At 39.7% G+C, this 16,877-nt stretch overlaps 1 protein-coding gene across 8 annotated transcripts in view; it reads left to right on the plus strand.

Annotated features, from left to right (window-relative positions):
- The window catches only part of SYNE2 (spectrin repeat containing nuclear envelope protein 2), a 317,434-nt gene that overhangs the window by 71,996 nt on the left and 228,561 nt on the right, over positions 1 to 16,877 (plus strand). For all 8 annotated transcript variants that reach the window (XM_057542105.1, XM_057542104.1, XM_007192976.3 and 5 more), the window contains exons 3-8: positions 2,619 to 2,680; positions 3,665 to 3,760; positions 3,853 to 3,930; positions 4,020 to 4,112; positions 9,545 to 9,726; positions 14,447 to 14,643. In XM_057542105.1, the coding sequence (XP_057398088.1) occupies positions 2,619 to 2,680; positions 3,665 to 3,760; positions 3,853 to 3,930; positions 4,020 to 4,112; positions 9,545 to 9,726; positions 14,447 to 14,643 (708 nt within the window). The remainder of the gene's footprint in view (positions 1 to 2,618; positions 2,681 to 3,664; positions 3,761 to 3,852; positions 3,931 to 4,019; positions 4,113 to 9,544; positions 9,727 to 14,446; positions 14,644 to 16,877) is intronic.

Raw genomic sequence — 16,877 nt, forward strand, 5'->3', positions numbered from 1 at the left:
TGAGAATCGATCATTGGTTTTAGTGGGGGCTGGGGGGGTCATTGATGACCTCGATTCATGGTGACCTTGATGAAAGAGTAGTTTCAGCGGAATGGTAAGGGCACGATTGGTGTGGGTTCAGTTAAGAGAGAAGGAGGAGGGGACCTGGAGACCATGAACATAGACAAATCTATTTGAGGAGTTTTGCCACAATGGGCCTGTACCTGATGGGGTCAAGAGAGGGTTGCTTTTTGTTTTTAGTTTTAGATGGACGAATTAATAGCATGGATCAGTACTAATGGGAATAGTCTTGGGTGGGGGAGAGGATAATACAGGAGAGAAAGGCGTAAAAGGTCCTGGAGTAGCTCCAAAGGGATGAGACCTGGTGAATGAGTGAAGGAAGGGATTGGCTTTAGGTCTGAGCAAGGCTGGCTCACCCATGCTAACAGGCTGGAGGCAGAGCCTTTTGATAGGTTACTAGATGAGGGAGTAGATGATCCCTAAGTGTCCTGGGGAAGCAAGGTCTCAGCTGAGAGTAAGGATGGGAAGGGAGGCATTGGGAGTTTGAGAAAGAAGGAGAGGGTGTGAAATTGCTGTCTAGGGGAGTGGGAGAGGGCAATGTATTATGACTTCAGGCAGCATTGAGGGCCTACGTGGCGGTCACGATGAGACTGGTCAGCAGTTACAGATTTCCTTCCAGCCATATTCAGCAGCATGTGTGCAGGTATGAGTGAGCAGAGAGTGTGATGAAGAGCACACAGCAGAATGAGAGGTGCAAGGGAGTGTTTGTAATAATTGATCATGGAATTTACAATGGATAAGGATGAAAGGAAGGAGACCAAGGGGGTGAAGGACAGTGTAAAACTGGCAGAATTGATGGCTTGGAGTTGCTGATGGACTCCAAAGATTTTGGAGTTGAGACACTAGTGAGAATGAACTGAAAACATAGGAATGGTGTTCAGAAATGGGGATGCATGAACTCAAGATCATGAGTTGTAGTTATTAGTAATGACAAGGTCAGGGTATAACCATGACGGTGAGTGGTTGAGGCAGGGCAGAAGACACATTTATCGGAGAAGAATTCAAGAGACAGAGAGGCCAGAAGGTTGGAAGTTTCATCAGTATGTGTATTGAAATTACGAAGAATTAGGGGTCACATTGGAAAGAGCAGCAGTGGGGAAGGAGCTAAAACCTTTGAGAAATGATGAGGAATGACAGAGGTAAGTAGATGACTGCGATAGTGGGGACTGTCTGATGTCATGAGAGTTAAAGCTGGAGCATTTCAGGGACAAAGAGAGTGGAAGATGATCTGGAAGTAGCAGCAAAGAGCAAGGAACTAGTGGTCCAAGGTCTGCAAGAGAAAGCAATGCTGTCACTTGGGAGGGCTGTGGGGAAAGCAGAGTTCTGGGTTAGGGTGGAGGTTCAATTAGAGCAGAAAGGTGAAGAGGGTAGTGGGCACGTAGGGGATTTTGCTGATGGTTTGTTATGGATTTCAGCATCAGTAAAGGGTTTCAGGAGTTAAGGAGAGGTGGGAGATGAGAAAAATTGGGGGACGTGCAGAGTCTTTTGGAAAGTAGAGTGAGAATGGAGGGGGACCTGAGAGTGTGTGAACTGTGTGTGTGTGTGTGTGTTGACGGGATGTAAGCAGGGACAAAGGCACAGTGAGATGAGATCTGGTGAGCCCGCGGTAGGTGGTGGTGACAAGGCTGTAAGCGTTAGGCACAGGGAGGGGTGGGTGTCTGGATTGATCTTACCCCTGTCCAGTAGGATGAGGAGATCTGGGGAGATGGAAGGACAGTCCTGTGTGCAGGGTAACCCCTGGCCGCAGGGTTGAGGGTGTCTGCTGGAGCCGAGGGGGTAGAAGGTGAGGGGAAGAACGGTGTCGGTATGGAGCTCTCTCCTGCCCTGGGGAGGAAGGGAAGATCTACACCGAGTGTTCCGATCTTTCCCTGGACTCCTGCCTGGTTAGTAAGAGTGAGAGCTAGCACTTCTCCTGTGTTTCCTTGGTGCCAGGGTCTGTTCACTTTGAGTGAACCACTAACAGTCTCTAGCGGTGAGTGCTTCTCACCTTATTCCACGAGGAACCTGCCCCAAGTCACACAGCTACTCAGTAACAGAGGCAGGATTTGAACTCAGGTCTCTCTGACTCTAATTGCAAATGATTTACAGTTAATTCAGTGACAATATATTCGTCATGATAAATGTCAAGACTAAACTGCCACGACTTTATGAGCCCTTTAAAATGTATTCAGATGTTCTGGGTTTATCTGAAGTGCCGTGTGGTGTTGGCTTAGACTGCAAGTCCATTTGGATTAGAAACCCTTTTTTTTTCTTCACAGGTCCTTGTACAGCGCTGTCAAGGTCATGTAGGGGCTAATTCTTCTGTCGGTAAAATATTAAAAACCGTTGTCTCTTGCAGTTAAATGGTGGCTTTGAAAAATATCTCATTTCAACGTGCTATATTTCCAATCCAAAACAGTTCTTGCACAAACACCTGAAATTTAAACTAAGTCCTAGAATGTTTATAAGATTGTGAGATACACACACATACCCAGAGTGACAGACCTTTGAAACGTTGATTTGTTCAAATGGTTTCTGAGGCTTCTCGTTTTCTAACTGCTATTGTCCTTTTTAAATAGCTGAACAGGAAGACACTCAGAAGAAAACCTTCACATGCTGGATAAACTCACAGTTGGCAAAGGTGAGGAAAAAGAGAGCAAATCAAGCTATAAATATATATTTAAGTGATTCCTCCTGTTCGCTCAGTTTTGGTCCCCAAAATGGCACTGGTGACATGTAAAAGGTTGAAAAAATGTGCTGAATGTCACCTTGATCTTGTTTTGATGTATCTGTTATTCTTTCCCAACACGAAAAGGGGGCATTTTTGTTAAGGATATGGGAGACAGTGCTAGGAAATATTTAAAGCAGTAACATCTCTTTTATCAAATGAAATTGTAACAAGAAGTTAGGGTTAGGGTTAGAAGTCATATATATTGAGTGTTATGTTAGACACTGTTGTAAGTACTTTAAATGTACTGACCACTCATTATGTTTCAGTGACTTCACAACATCCTATGAGACAGATAGTATTGTTCGTGTTTAAAGAACAAGGAAACTAAGGTACAGAGACGTTGTGTGACTTCTCCAAGGTCCCACAGCTTACAAGTGATAGTGCTGGGATGCAGACCCAGGCAGTCTGGACCCAGAGGCCTTGGTATTAATCTCTGTGCTGTCCTGGCCTTCAGTGATCCAGGTGCCTGGAATAACCTAGATACAAAATGAATGAGCCTCTTCTCCCAGGCTACCCATCCCAGCACAATGCTCGTCATTCTAAAAAGAGGAAATTCATAAACAGGTTACTCCAGAAATGTAATCTCCCCAAATGGGTCACTATTGGCTGATTCTGAGTATCCTGAATGCCACTTCACTGCACAGGTTTTAAGCTCTAGTGAAAGCTGAAAGAGTGTTGTGTTACTGGAAATTTGCTGTGAGATAAGTTCACTACTTTCCTCATCGTGTTTTGATGTGGAACTTTGTGTGTTTTCTACATTCTGTTAATTAAGAAGAAAATCACTACTGAATCTTAGCTTTTGCAAAGATGCAAAAGCACATTTATGAGATTCTTAAAGTTATCGTGTTTTTGGACCAAAGTTCCAATGATTACTTTTCTTGTGACCTTTTGTAGCACACCCCTCCCTCAGTTGTATCGGACCTGTTCGCAGACATTAAAAAGGGGCATGTCCTCCTGGACCTGCTGGAAGTACTCTCAGGACAACAGTTGGTAAGCTTTTAAAACAACATTAAGAAATTTTGTGGATTAAAAAAAAAAATCACATTCATTTCTGAGTAATATATTTTGCTTGAATTTCATAGCCTCGAGATAAAGGATCTAATACATTCCAGTGTAGAATCAATATAGAACATGCCCTGAGATTCCTAAAAAACCGATCAGTGAGTATGAAATTCACATGAAAATTCATTGGGGAGATAAATGCTGTGAAATATTTTCTCCTTTTAACATGTATTTCTTTTTTTTCCAGATCAAGCTAATAAATATTCACGTTACCGATATTATAGATGGAAACCCATCCATTATTCTTGGCCTAATTTGGACAATTATACTGCACTTTCATGTAAGTAGTTTGATGATATGAAAAGTATTCCTGTTCTAATTACCAGAGTATGAAATAAGTGTAATGTAATAAGTGTGTCTTGATGCTAGAGCTTCTTCCAGAAATAGGACCCTCTGGAAGTCTTGTCAGGTGGAAAATATATAGCAGACCCTTTGCCACTTATGTTATTCTTCAATTGAAAATTGAATGCTGAATTATCATGATATCCTGTAATATCCATGGTATCAGCACCAGTCTGAATAGAACTTGCCATGGTAAATTTTTGCTTATTATTGTTTATTTACTCTGTCAGAAGAGAGAATAGGAAGCTTCTGGAGTAAATTCTTGAAAATTAACCCATTAAACTTGGTTAAATCTCCCTATTTTTGAGGTCCCTTGTCTAATCTAATAATCCTGCAACATCTAGTTCTGTCCCAAGACTGACTCATAGCTTTCATTTCATTCCACAAATATTTCTGAGCACCTACTTCGTGTTAACTTTTGTGCTAGGACAGTAAGAAAATAACAGGGGGCACTTCCCTGGTGGCGCAGTGGTTAAGAATCCACCTGCCAGTGCAGGGGACACGGGTTCAATCCCTGGTCCGGAAGATCCCACATGCTGTGGAGCAACTAAGCCTGTGTGCCACAACTACTGAGCCTGTGCTCTAGAGCCCGTGCACTGTAACTGCTGAGCCCCACACGCTGCAACTAATGAAGCCTTTGCACTCTGGGCCCCGTGTGCCGCAACTGCTGAGCCCATGTGCTGAAACTACTAAAGCCCACGCACCTAGAGCCCATGCTCTGCAACAAGAGAAGCCACTGAAAAGAGAAGCCCGCGCACCGCAACGAAGAGTAGCCCCCACTTACTGCAACTAGAGAAAGCCCGCACGCAGCAACGAAGACCCAACACAGCCAAAAAAAAAAAGAAAGAAAATAACAGGGAATAAGAAGGTTATAGTCCTGACTTTATGACACTTACAATTGATAAATACATTCTTTCAGGCCTGGGATTTTGAATTAGTGTGTGTTTTCTGTAGCTACTTAAAAAGTTACATGTTCATTATCTCCATAATTACTTTAAAAATAACTTTAAAAATTATATGGGAAACAAATGCTTATTTTAGGAAAACTAGAAAATAACATAACTAATTTATGTAAAATTTCAAACATACAAAATGAGACTTTATATCATTCCTGGATACCTATATTTGTAGTTATAGTAGAATAACATACATGAGGATGATGAAAACTAAGTTTAGTATTTTGGTTTTCTTCCTTTGGGAAAGGAAGGAAATGGAATCACAGGGGGAAAGACAGAAGGCTCAAAGTGTATTTGTGTTTTATTTCTTTAAAAAGTTATGAACCAAATGTGGTAAAATGTTAAAATTTGATAATTCATAGGCATTTTTAATATTTTTCCATACTTTTTAGGACATTTGAAATATAATTTGAGATTTCAATATAGATAATGAAAAGAAAATAAAGTTATCTGTAATTCTGCCACTCACAGATAACCACTTCAATTAATTTGGTGTACAGTCTTCATGACATATACAGTGGGAATTAATATATGTATTCATGTATGTATGTCTTAAACAAAAGGGGGTCATGCTATCCATTACTGTTTTCAAGCTATTCTAATTAAAATCTTTCTGAATTTATATGTACTTTAATGGAAGTATGATGTTCTGTTGTAAAGCACTGTTGTTTCATTAATGGACAGTCAGAATGCTCACTGTTTTTTATGACTGTAAGCAATTCCAAAAAGACTACCCTTAAGATAAAACTTTTGCATATAATCTTAATTATATCCATGGGCCAAATTCCTAGAAACGGCATTCTTGGGCCATAAGGTTTGCAAAATTGTAGCTTTTTAAAGCTTTGTTTTGGGCTTCCCTGGTGGTGCAGTGGTTAAGAATCCACCTGCCAGTGCAGGGGACACGGGTTCGAGCCCTGGTCCTGGAAGATCCCACATGCCGTGGAGCAACTAAGCCCATTCGCCACAACCACTGAGCCTGCGCTCTAGAGCCCGCGAGCCACAACTACTGAACCCGCATGTGACAACTACTGAAGCCCACATGCCTAGAGCCCGTGCTCCGCAACAAGAGAAGCCACTGCAATGAGAAGCCTGCACACCTAAACGAAGAGTAGCCCCCGCTCACCGCAACTAGAGAAAGTCCGCACGCAGCAACGAAGACCCAACACAGCCTAAAATAAATAAATTAAAAAAAAAAAGAATCAATTTAAAGTTTTGTTTTAATATTGTAAATAAACTTTTGTTAAAAGTATACGATACACATGGGCTTCCCTGGTGGCGCAGTGGTTGAGAGTCTGCCTGCCAATGCAGGGGACACGGGTTTGAGCCCTGGTCTGGGAAGATCCCACATGCCACGGAGCAACTAGGCCCGTGAGCCACAACTACTGAGCCTGTGCGTCTGGAGCCTGTGCTCCACAACAAGAGAGGCCGCGATAGTGAGAGGCCCGCGCACTGCGATGAAGAGTGGTCACCGCTTGCCGCAACTAGAGAAAGACCTCGCACAGAAACTAAGACCCAACACAGCCGAAAATAAATAAATAAATAAATAAAAATTAAAAAAAAAAAAAGTATACGATACACAGAGAAAACTGCACAAATCTTAAATGTAGAGCTTGATGAATTTTTGTAAATTAAAGACATCCACATAACCACCATTTAACTGAAGATAAGATGATAGAATATTGCCAGCATCCCAGAGCCCCCAGGTCTTTCTCCCAGTCACTGCCCTCCTTCCCTAAAGATAAGCTCTACTTTGATCTTTATCATTGGTTAGTTTAGCATCTTAAACTCCATATAAACGGAATTATAACTGAATTATTTTGCATACACTATATAATAGTCTTTTCTACCTGACTTATTTCACTTAACATCATGTCTGTGAGATTCATCCTTTTGAGGCAGGTATCAGTGGGTCTTTCCTTTTCATTGCTGTATATGAATATACCATTGCATGAATATACCAGAACTTATTTACCATTCTACTGTTGATGGACATTTCTTTTGCTACCAATTTTAAGCTATTACGAATAAAGCCACTAAAAAATCCTTGTATATGCCCTTTGGTGGTACAAGCCCTTATTTCTGTTGCATATTTATCTAGGACTGGAACTGCTGGGCTGCAGGGCATGTGATCTTCAGCTTTAGTAGATACTGCCAAACAGTTTTTCAAACTTGTTCTGATTTACACTGTTACCAGAGTTTGAGAGTTGCTTGCTCCAATCCTTGCTAATACTTGGCATTAAAAACTTTTATTTTAGCTATGCTGTTGTGTGTGATGATTTATAGAAGTTTTAAAATGTATTCTGGATACAAGTCCTTTGTTGGGTATATATAAATTGCAAATCTCTGACGCTGTGGCTTGCTTTCTCAAATCTTTAATGAACAGACATTCATTATTTTAATGTAGTTCACATTTATCAGCTTCTTTTTTTTTTGGTGGCTAGTACTTTTTATGTCCTTTAAAGAATTCTTTCCCTTTTCCAGTACCATGGAGATATTCTCTTATGTTATTTTCTAGAATAGTTCTGTCCAATAGGACTTTCTGCAATGATGGAAATGTTCTGTACCTGCACTGGACAGAACAGTAGCCACTAGACACTTGTGGCTATTGAACACTTGACATGTGGCTAGTATGACTGAGGAACTAACTTTTAAATTTTATTTAATTTAAATTTAAATAGCCACATGTGGCTAGTGGCTATCATATTGGACAGCACATTTCTAAAAGCTTAATCATTTCACATTTTACTTTTAGCTCTACAATCTTTCAAGAATGAATTGATTTGTTTGAGTATGTTATGTTAAGGCAATTAAGATTTTTTTTTTCCATACGGCTATCCAGTTGACCCAACACTAATTATTGAAGGGACCATCATTTTCCTACTGCACTGTAGTATCACCTTTATAAATCAAGTAGTCATATAGGTATGGCTCCATTTTCAGATTGTCTATTCTGTCCCATTATTTATCCTTGTACCAAGACTATACTACATTAATTTCTGTAGTACAGTCAGTCTTGATATCTGATAGTGTGGTTGTCCAACTCGTTCTTCAAGATTATCTTGGCTTCTTTGCTCTTTGCATTTCCGTATATATATATTTTTGAGATGTAATTGACATATACCCTTGTGTAAGCTTAAGGTACATAACATGTTGATTTGATAGTCATACAAATTTTATAAGTAACTTGTTAATTTACACACACGCAACCTGCTGGAATTTTAATGAGGATTGATTGAATGTATAGAATCATTTGGAAAAAGCTGACATCTTTTAAATAATGCATCTTTTAACCCATGAAGATAACATTTCATTTTTGTTCTGTTCAAAATATTTTCAAATTTTCATTATGATTTCTCATTTGACCCATGGGTTCTGTCAATCTATGGCTTAATTTCCAAATATTTAGAAGTTTTTTATATCTTCATTAGTACTGATTTCTAGCTTAGTTTCAGTGTGGTTGGAAAATATAATCTGAATTATTTCAGTCCTTCAAAATTGCTGTGGCTTGCTTTATGGCTCAGCATGGTCAATTTTGGTAAATATTCTATATGCACTGGGAAAGAATGTTGATTCTGCCATTTTAGGTGCAATGGGGTATGCCGACCAGATCAAATTTGTTCATTGTATTGGTCATACCTACTATTGTTGGTTATCTGGTGAGTCTGTCAATCATTGAAAGAAGTGTACATCTTTCAATAATAATTCTGTTTCTGGATTTATCTTTTAACGTTTTCTGTAGGTATTATCATATTGCCCTCCAAAAAAATCTGAACCAATTTACATGTTTCCAGTTTCTGGTACTCACACCGTGAATATCCAGTTTCTGGTACTCTCACCATCACTGACTGCTATCTTTAAAAAATTGTTGCCTGTGTTATGTATGAAAAAACTGTTCTCTTGCTGTATATATTTAGATTTCTGAAATGACTAATGAAGTTTTTTTTCACATACTTAAGGGCAATTTTTTCTTGCTTGGGACTTACCTCTTCGTGTTTGACTATTTTTTCCTGTATGTATATTTGTTTCTTAATGGTTTACAATCAAGGATGCATTTTAATTGACCCAGTCTCTCCAGAGAGATTCTCGACTAGCAGTTCAGTTTGGCTCAGTTCAGTTTTGATGGACAGAGGTGGAGCACCAGTGAAGTGCTCTGTAAGCATGCTGTGGGGGGTGAATAGATGCCTGCCCTTGATGTGGAACGCCACATGCTTGGGTGAGAGCAAGTCCCAAAAGCCAATGTGTAGCCCCAGATGGCAAATGCCGTTATTCAAAGGTTTGTCCAGTGCTCATTTCACCATGAGTAAACTGTCACTGTTATACGATAATTTTTAGGTCTTGTTCTGGCTGAAGGTTTTGCCTCAATGCTGCTAACCTATGATTCCATACACGTTAACGATTATTATGTCTTCCTTAGATTGAGGAGCTTGCCCGGACTCTTTCTTGCAATTACAATCAACCTTCCCTGGACAGTGTGAGTGTGGTCGACTCATCTCCTACCTCAAGTCCTCCAGCTAAGAAATGCTCCAAAGTCCAAGAAAGATGGCAGATGTCTGCAAAGAAGGCTCTTCTCCAGTGGGCTCAGGAGCAATGTGCCGCGTAAGTAGTTTGCTCCACCAGAGGAGACACACAGGGCAGCTGTACCCACCAACACAACCTTACCGACCTCCAGGTCTGAAAATCGGGCCAAATAGGAGTAACACCCACCTGAACGCTTCCCTCTCATAAAAAGCAAATGCTCGCTCTCCCCCTTCCCCTCACACTGAATCTTCCACATGTGGACCTCTGTGAGCTCAGCCACACTTGGTTTTGAAGACCGGAAGGTAGTATCATCTGGGTAACTTACCTCACTCCCACTCCCGTGTGTAGGTGGCCAGTTACTGTGTACAAATAAAGTAGTCTTTAAATATCTTTTTCTTTAGGCACGATTCCCCTATGCATCTGGAAGGTGGATTTAGATTCAAAACGTTTTGCCATGCTAGAAGCTCTTTAAAAGTCGGGACTCTATCTTAGTTGACTGTGTATTCCCTTAATTTTAGCCTAATATGTGTTCTTGGTAGGTGCTCCATAAATGTGTTGAGTGGATGAATGAAAAATGAGTGAATGAGTAGCCAACTCATAAAATTATCCCTTGGAACTCTATAGGGCTGCATGAAAGACCATGGTCCCCATCGTTTAGAAACTTGTAGCTCAATTAGGAAACCAAGAAACAAGAGAGTAGGTGTTTTAAAAAAGGGAGATGATAAAGGGAAGTTAATGCTTATAATTTCTTTTTTTTTTTAGTTTTTTTTATTATTAATTGTTATTGGAGTCTGGTTGCTTTACAATGTTGTGTTAGCCTCCAATGCACAGCAAAATGAATCAGCTATACACATGTAGTTATGCCCTCCCTTTTGGACTTCCCTCCCATTTAGGTTACCACAGTGCACTAGGTAGAGTTCCCTGTGCTATATGGTATGTTCCCATCAGTTGTCTATTTTATACATAGTGTCAATAATGTATATGTGTCAATCCCAGTCTCCCAATTCCTCCCACTATAATTTCTTTTTTACATAGGAAAATGTTTTCTGCTCTTGGGATACATTTACTTTTTCAATTTAGCCAACTGCTTGGATGGAGTTTAGGAAAATAAGGAATTAGGATGCAGGAGATCCACCACAAAAAGACCTATAGAGTTCAAAAGGCGTTCTTTGTCACATCATAGCATTGTCCAGATAAACAGAGGCATAAAAATGTTGCTAAGCCCTCTCAAATGTTGGGCTTCTGAGTAACTGCTTCCTAATGAAAGGCTAAGATGTTAATTTCTGCCTTACCTTTCCGTAGTTGTCATTCATCCTCTGTATTCTGTGAGGGGACACAAATATACATGCATATCTTACAGGTTTTAAGTATATTAAATGAACTTTCTCTTGAATTTCCTAGAGATAATTTTACTTCAGTTTCCTAAATTTTTAAAATCCAAAATATAGCATGTGTGAAAACATTATTACACCATATTCAGATTTGTTTCATTTATGCTTAAATAAGCTTCAAACCCTTTCAAAGTCCATATATTTTACCAAGGTTTACCTTTTCCCCATGTCTGTCCTTATTTTTCAACTATAGAGCTTATGCTAAACGTATTAAGATGTAGTAGGTAATTCTTAAGTATTTCGTCAGGAGTTTATTCTAGTTTTGGCTATCATTGGTGGTATTACTGGGTGACTTTTGTTTGAATATTCTGATTCTCTAGGGCTCAGATGTAAGGCTATGTTGTAAGAAATACGTGATTTTTTTTTTTATTTCTGAAGGAAATGAATTGGGCCCCCATTTGTGATGTCTGCGTGAGCCTAGATCCTGTCAGTCGCTCTGGAGCCAACCCCGCCCTCTCCAAGGCCCGGCAGCAGCACGATCTGTGTGGCACTTGTTTTGGCCCCTCAGGGCAGAGCTGAGTTCCCAGCCTGGTGCTGTATGGAGCGCGGTGCCTGCTGGTCGGCCCTGAGCCGGTTCTGGCCCCCCTTAGCGCTCTGGCGGGTCTGGCCCCGCCCTCAGCCCCACCGCCACCCCGGTAGCCATCAATTTAGTTTAGTACTTACACGCGCACGCTGAAGCTGGAATACTAGGTTTTGCGTTCTGGCTCCCAGCACTTTCTAACTGGTAGCCTTAGACACTTAATCTCGTTGTGTTCAAGTTTCCTTAATCATAAAACGTGGACAATACTAACACTTCATAGGATTATTATGTGCATTACAATAATTGTGTTTTTTTTAAAAAACATTTGCAACAGTTTCGGGACACAATGGGCACCATATAAGTGTTTGTTAAACGACGGGAAAATCACTGCCTACTATGTAGTTTGTCATAATCATAGTTTAGGCTTTTTACCTAAGGGATCCAGGAAAGCCCAGGTCATCTGAAGCAGATTATTTCTTGAGTAGCTTTTATCATGTATACTTTTGATGTATACTTAAATTAGTCCATTGAATTTCCTTGTGTTTTTATGGGATATTAAAGGAAATTATAGTTGTTCTCAAATATTTCCCACACTTTGTAGGCAACTATATGCTTTTACAAAATCTTCAGTGATCTCTTGTCGAACACAAATTGAGTGGTTTGAGATATACATGTTAAGCACCTTTTTATGTCAGGCACTGTTTGCAGGGCGGGTGAGTCTAAAATGATGGGCAAGAAAGAAAGGGCCCCTGTTCTCAAGGGGCTTGCACCCTAGTGGGAGAGGCACATGAATAAATATGATAATTATAGTTGGCCGTAAAGTTAGGAAGGACTTATGATATGGTTGAGAATGTCAAGGATAGGAAGAGAGTGCCCTTATCGTAGGTGGTCATGGAGTGCCTTTCTTCTTTTTAAAATTTTTATTGAAATATAGTTGATTTACAATGTTGTGTTAGTTTCAGATGTACAGCAAAATAATTCAGTTATACATATATATATATATATAAATATGTATATTCTTTTTTTACATTCTCTTCCATTATAGGTTATTACAAGATATTGAGTATAGTTCCCTGTGCTATACAGTAGGTCCTTGTTGGTTATCTATTTTACATATAGTAGTGTGTACGCCTTTCTGAGGAGGAGACCTTTGAGCTGAGACCTGAAGGAGAAGGCTTTAGGTGTATGAATATCTGGGAGAAAGAGTGTCCAGGCAGAAGGATTAAAAAGGCTGTGGAGAAGCAGAAATGAAGCCAGTGTTGCTGCATGTTGGAAGGTGGAGATATTGAATAATATCCTCTGAACTGAGAAGGAACTTTAAGACTGAAGAATGAAACAGGCAACTCCATAAAGTGCAATTATGAAATTTATTGTGGGTAACTTACAGGCAGGATCTGGCAGACAAGGATTCAGAAGCATTCAGAGCTGCACTCCATGCCCTCAAAAGGGGTACAGGGAGATTTAAAGGGGCCAAAGCTAAAACAGAATCTGACTATGAAGGGAGAAGTATGTCTGCACCAACAGGAACCAGGGGTTTTTCCTCTCCCTGGGGTCTCATGACCATTAACCATCTGTGTCAGCAAAAAGCATTCTTCCAGTTTTCATATCAGATGAAGGCAAGGGTATATGTTGATGGGGAACTTATCTGGCTTGGGCACATTCCTTGCGAGCAGGCTAAAGCTTGGTCATGCAGAGAGAACAGGGGGGTAGGACTGCCGGCCTGAGATGGAGCTGACAAAATGGAATCAGTGTGGTCTAGCTACATAATGCAACATTGTAAGAGAGGGGGGATGTAAAGGTGGGAGAGGTAAGCAGGAGCCAAAGCTTGTCTGGCCTTGTGGGCCAGAGTGTGAGGTGTTATTCTAAATATAATGACAAGCTATGATGGGTTCTTTTAAAATAATTTTTTTATTGTGATAAAATATACATAACAAAATTTACCACTTTAACAGTTTTTAAGAGTACAGTTCAGTGACATTAAGTACATTCACAGTTGTGTAACCATCACTGCTATCTGTCTGCAGAACTTTTTTCATCTTGCAAAACTGAAACTCTGTATCTGTTTAACACCTCCCCTCCCTATTCCTCCTTCCCCTCAGCCTTCCCCTGGCCACCAGAGGTCTACTTTCTTTATCAGTGAATTTCACTCTGTTTGGTACCTTAAGAGAGTGTAATCATATAACATTTGTCCATTTGTGACTGGCTTATTTCATTCAGCATAATATCTTTAAGTTTCATCCATGTTGTAGCATATCTCAGAATTTCCTTACTTTTTAGGTCTGAATGATATTTTGTTGTATGAACACACCACATTTTGTTTATGCATTCATTCCTGGTGACGGGTTCTAAGCAGAGGAGTGACAAGGTCTATCTATCCAATGAGCTATTGGCCACTGACTTGGCACAATGTATCATTTAATTGTTTCCGGTGAGAAATACAATTAGTCCCTCTAGTGAAAGGAATTTAACAATTTGTAGAGGCCCAGCTTAGTCTTGAGCCAACAGATTGCTGAATGAAGAGCATTAAACTCCAGTGAGAATTGTCACGTGAAGGGCTTGTAAGACAGATTTCAGGCGCACTTCCAGAGTGTGATTCCGTGGACCTGGGGTTGGGCCTGAGAATTTGCATTTCGAGCACCTACAGCCACGTGACGCTGCTGCCTGGGCCGCGCTTTGAGAAGCAGTGCTCCGGGGCCTTGTGAGCCTTATCACACTTGGCATTTTACTTTAATCTGACCCCATGGTTCAAATAAAATATTTTCCTAGAAGGATAGATTTGATTTATGTGATTGGCGGAAATTAGTTTTAATTCCTGATGAATAGAGTGGAGGTGCTTTGATATAGTCTTTTAGATAGTGTTTATCATGTTTTTATTCTTTTGTCATAGGTTTGAGTCTGTCAGTGTGACAGATTTTAAGGCAAGCTGGAGAAATGGGATGGCTTTTTTGGCTGTCATCCATGCCTTGCGACCAGACCTGATCGACATGAAGAGTGTGAAGCACAGATCCAACAGGGACAATCTGAAAGAGGCCTTCAGAATTGCAGAACGAGAATTAAAAATCCCCAAAATGCTGGAACCAGAAGGTAAAGAAGCTTCTTTCTTTGTAAAACAATGTCCAGTGTGAAGTGGATTTGAAAACAGTACCCACATATGAGCAAACATAACAGCATTATATTTTAGTCCTGAAGGGTTTAACTTTAAACCCTTTATTAAGTTTCATGAAATTAAGAATTCCTGCCAGTTAGTTAACCTCAGTAATTGCAGGGAGGATGCCACAGCTGAAACCAAACGATGCTGTTTTGGGGAATAATTTTGAGTCTTTGTCTTAATTTTCTTTTATTGTGTTCTATATTTCATCCTCCTTGATTCTATTTTTCTTTTCTAAAATCTCTCAAGTAAGATATTTCTTTGAGTGGTTTATATATGTCCCCTTTCCTATTCCCTCCCGCTAGTTAAAGCTGAGCCTCTATGAGGACAGAAACTGCTTTTTCTGTTTCTCTCTCTATGGCTGGCTCAGCTTTGCCATTGATTGTGCTAAATCAGTTTTGTTGGATTGTTAGGGACTTCCCTGGTGGTCCAGTGGTTAAGACTGTGCGCTTCCAATGGGTGCAGGTCTGATCCCTTGTCAGGGAACTAAGATCCCGTGTGCTGCACGCCGCATGCCACACGAAGCGGCCAAAAAAATAATAATAATTTTGTTGGATTGTTAACAACATTAGCGAAATCCTAAATACTGGTTATATTCAAAGAGATAATTATCAGGTTATACTTTAACTTCATAAAATTAAGATTTAAATAATTCATTTCTTCTGGAAAAGAACTTTACTTTGGATTGTGTTGTTTCATAATTTACCCAAAGCTTGTTAAAAAAAAAAACAAAACAACCCAGTAAGGTCATAAAAAAGGCATGTAGGATTAGTGAAAGTTATAATGAACTAACAGGTCAAGAGATACAAATTCTAGTCTCAGCTCTACAACAGGGGTGTGTAGGTCAATGTTTAATGTTAGGCTCTCTGAAACAGTGTGTGTGTATACATATACATGTCTATTATAAATTTTACAAACATAAATGATATGTAGCACACAGTTTACAAATAATAATAAAATATATGATATACTTTATTATAACTTCCATATAGCCCCCAAATGCTTTTGTTGATTTTTGCCAAACTCTTATATCAATCTGTAGCCAACTTAAGGTTGCAGTTGCTGAACCAGTGCAGTTCTGACATGAGTGTTGGTGGATAACTTCCTTTGCATTAATGAGTAAGTGTAACAGCAAAGAGGTATGTCAGAGCTGCACTTGTTCTTCAGTGATGTGAATGACTTCTTTGCTGGGAGAATACTGGAAGAATTCGATTTTTGTTCTATTCACAATTTGACAGCTATAGACAGGACATACTTTTAAGATTAACCTGCATTGTTAACAATATCTCCATCTTTTTCTTGGCACTCAACAAAACAGCAAATCAAGCCCTCATCTGCTGATTTTCTGTGGTATAAATCTTGCCACCAACGTGAAGTCACTGAATACATTGGGAAAAGATGCACAGTAGCACACCATTATATATCATTTCTATCATACAGATACAATAGACATAACCTTAGAGGTGTGGATAGTAGTAAAATGCAGTGAAATACTTGGGAAGTGATGAGTTTTAAGTATTTATTACCTTTGTTTTAATATAATTTATGTAATTGTGCATGTATAGAATTTAAATTTTAATGCTGACTATGTTAAACAGTTAAGTAAGTCAATTGATAAACAATCAGCTCTCTCAAGCTGGTGTGAGTACACCACTGACTGAGTGACCATGACTTTGTCACTTAACCTTTCTGGTTTTAAATAGCTGTATTGAGATATAATTCACATACCATACAGTGGGTACATACAGTGTACCCATTTAACTGTACAATTGAATGGTTTTCAGTATATTCACAAAATTTTGCAAGCATCATCATAATCAAATTTAGAACATTTTCATCACCCCCCAAAATAAACCCCGAGCCCATTAGCAGTCCCTCCCCATTTCCCCCATCCCCCATCCCTCCCCACAGCCCTAGGCAACCACTAATCTACTTTCTGTCTATAGATTTGCCAATTCTGGAAATTTAACATGAATGGAATCATACAATATGTGGTCTTTTGTGACTGGCTTATTTATTTATTTATTTTATACATTTATTTATTTATCTTTATCTTTATTTATCTTTGGCTGCGTTGGGTCTTTGTTGCTGCACGTGGGCTTTCTCTAGTTGCAGTGAGCGGGGGCTGCTCTTCGTTGTGGTGTGCAGGCTTCCCACTGCGGTTGCTTCT

The sequence above is a fragment of the Balaenoptera acutorostrata genome, chromosome 3 (genome assembly GCF_949987535.1).
Source record: "Balaenoptera acutorostrata chromosome 3, mBalAcu1.1, whole genome shotgun sequence".
Taxonomy (NCBI): domain Eukaryota; kingdom Metazoa; phylum Chordata; class Mammalia; order Artiodactyla; family Balaenopteridae; genus Balaenoptera; species Balaenoptera acutorostrata.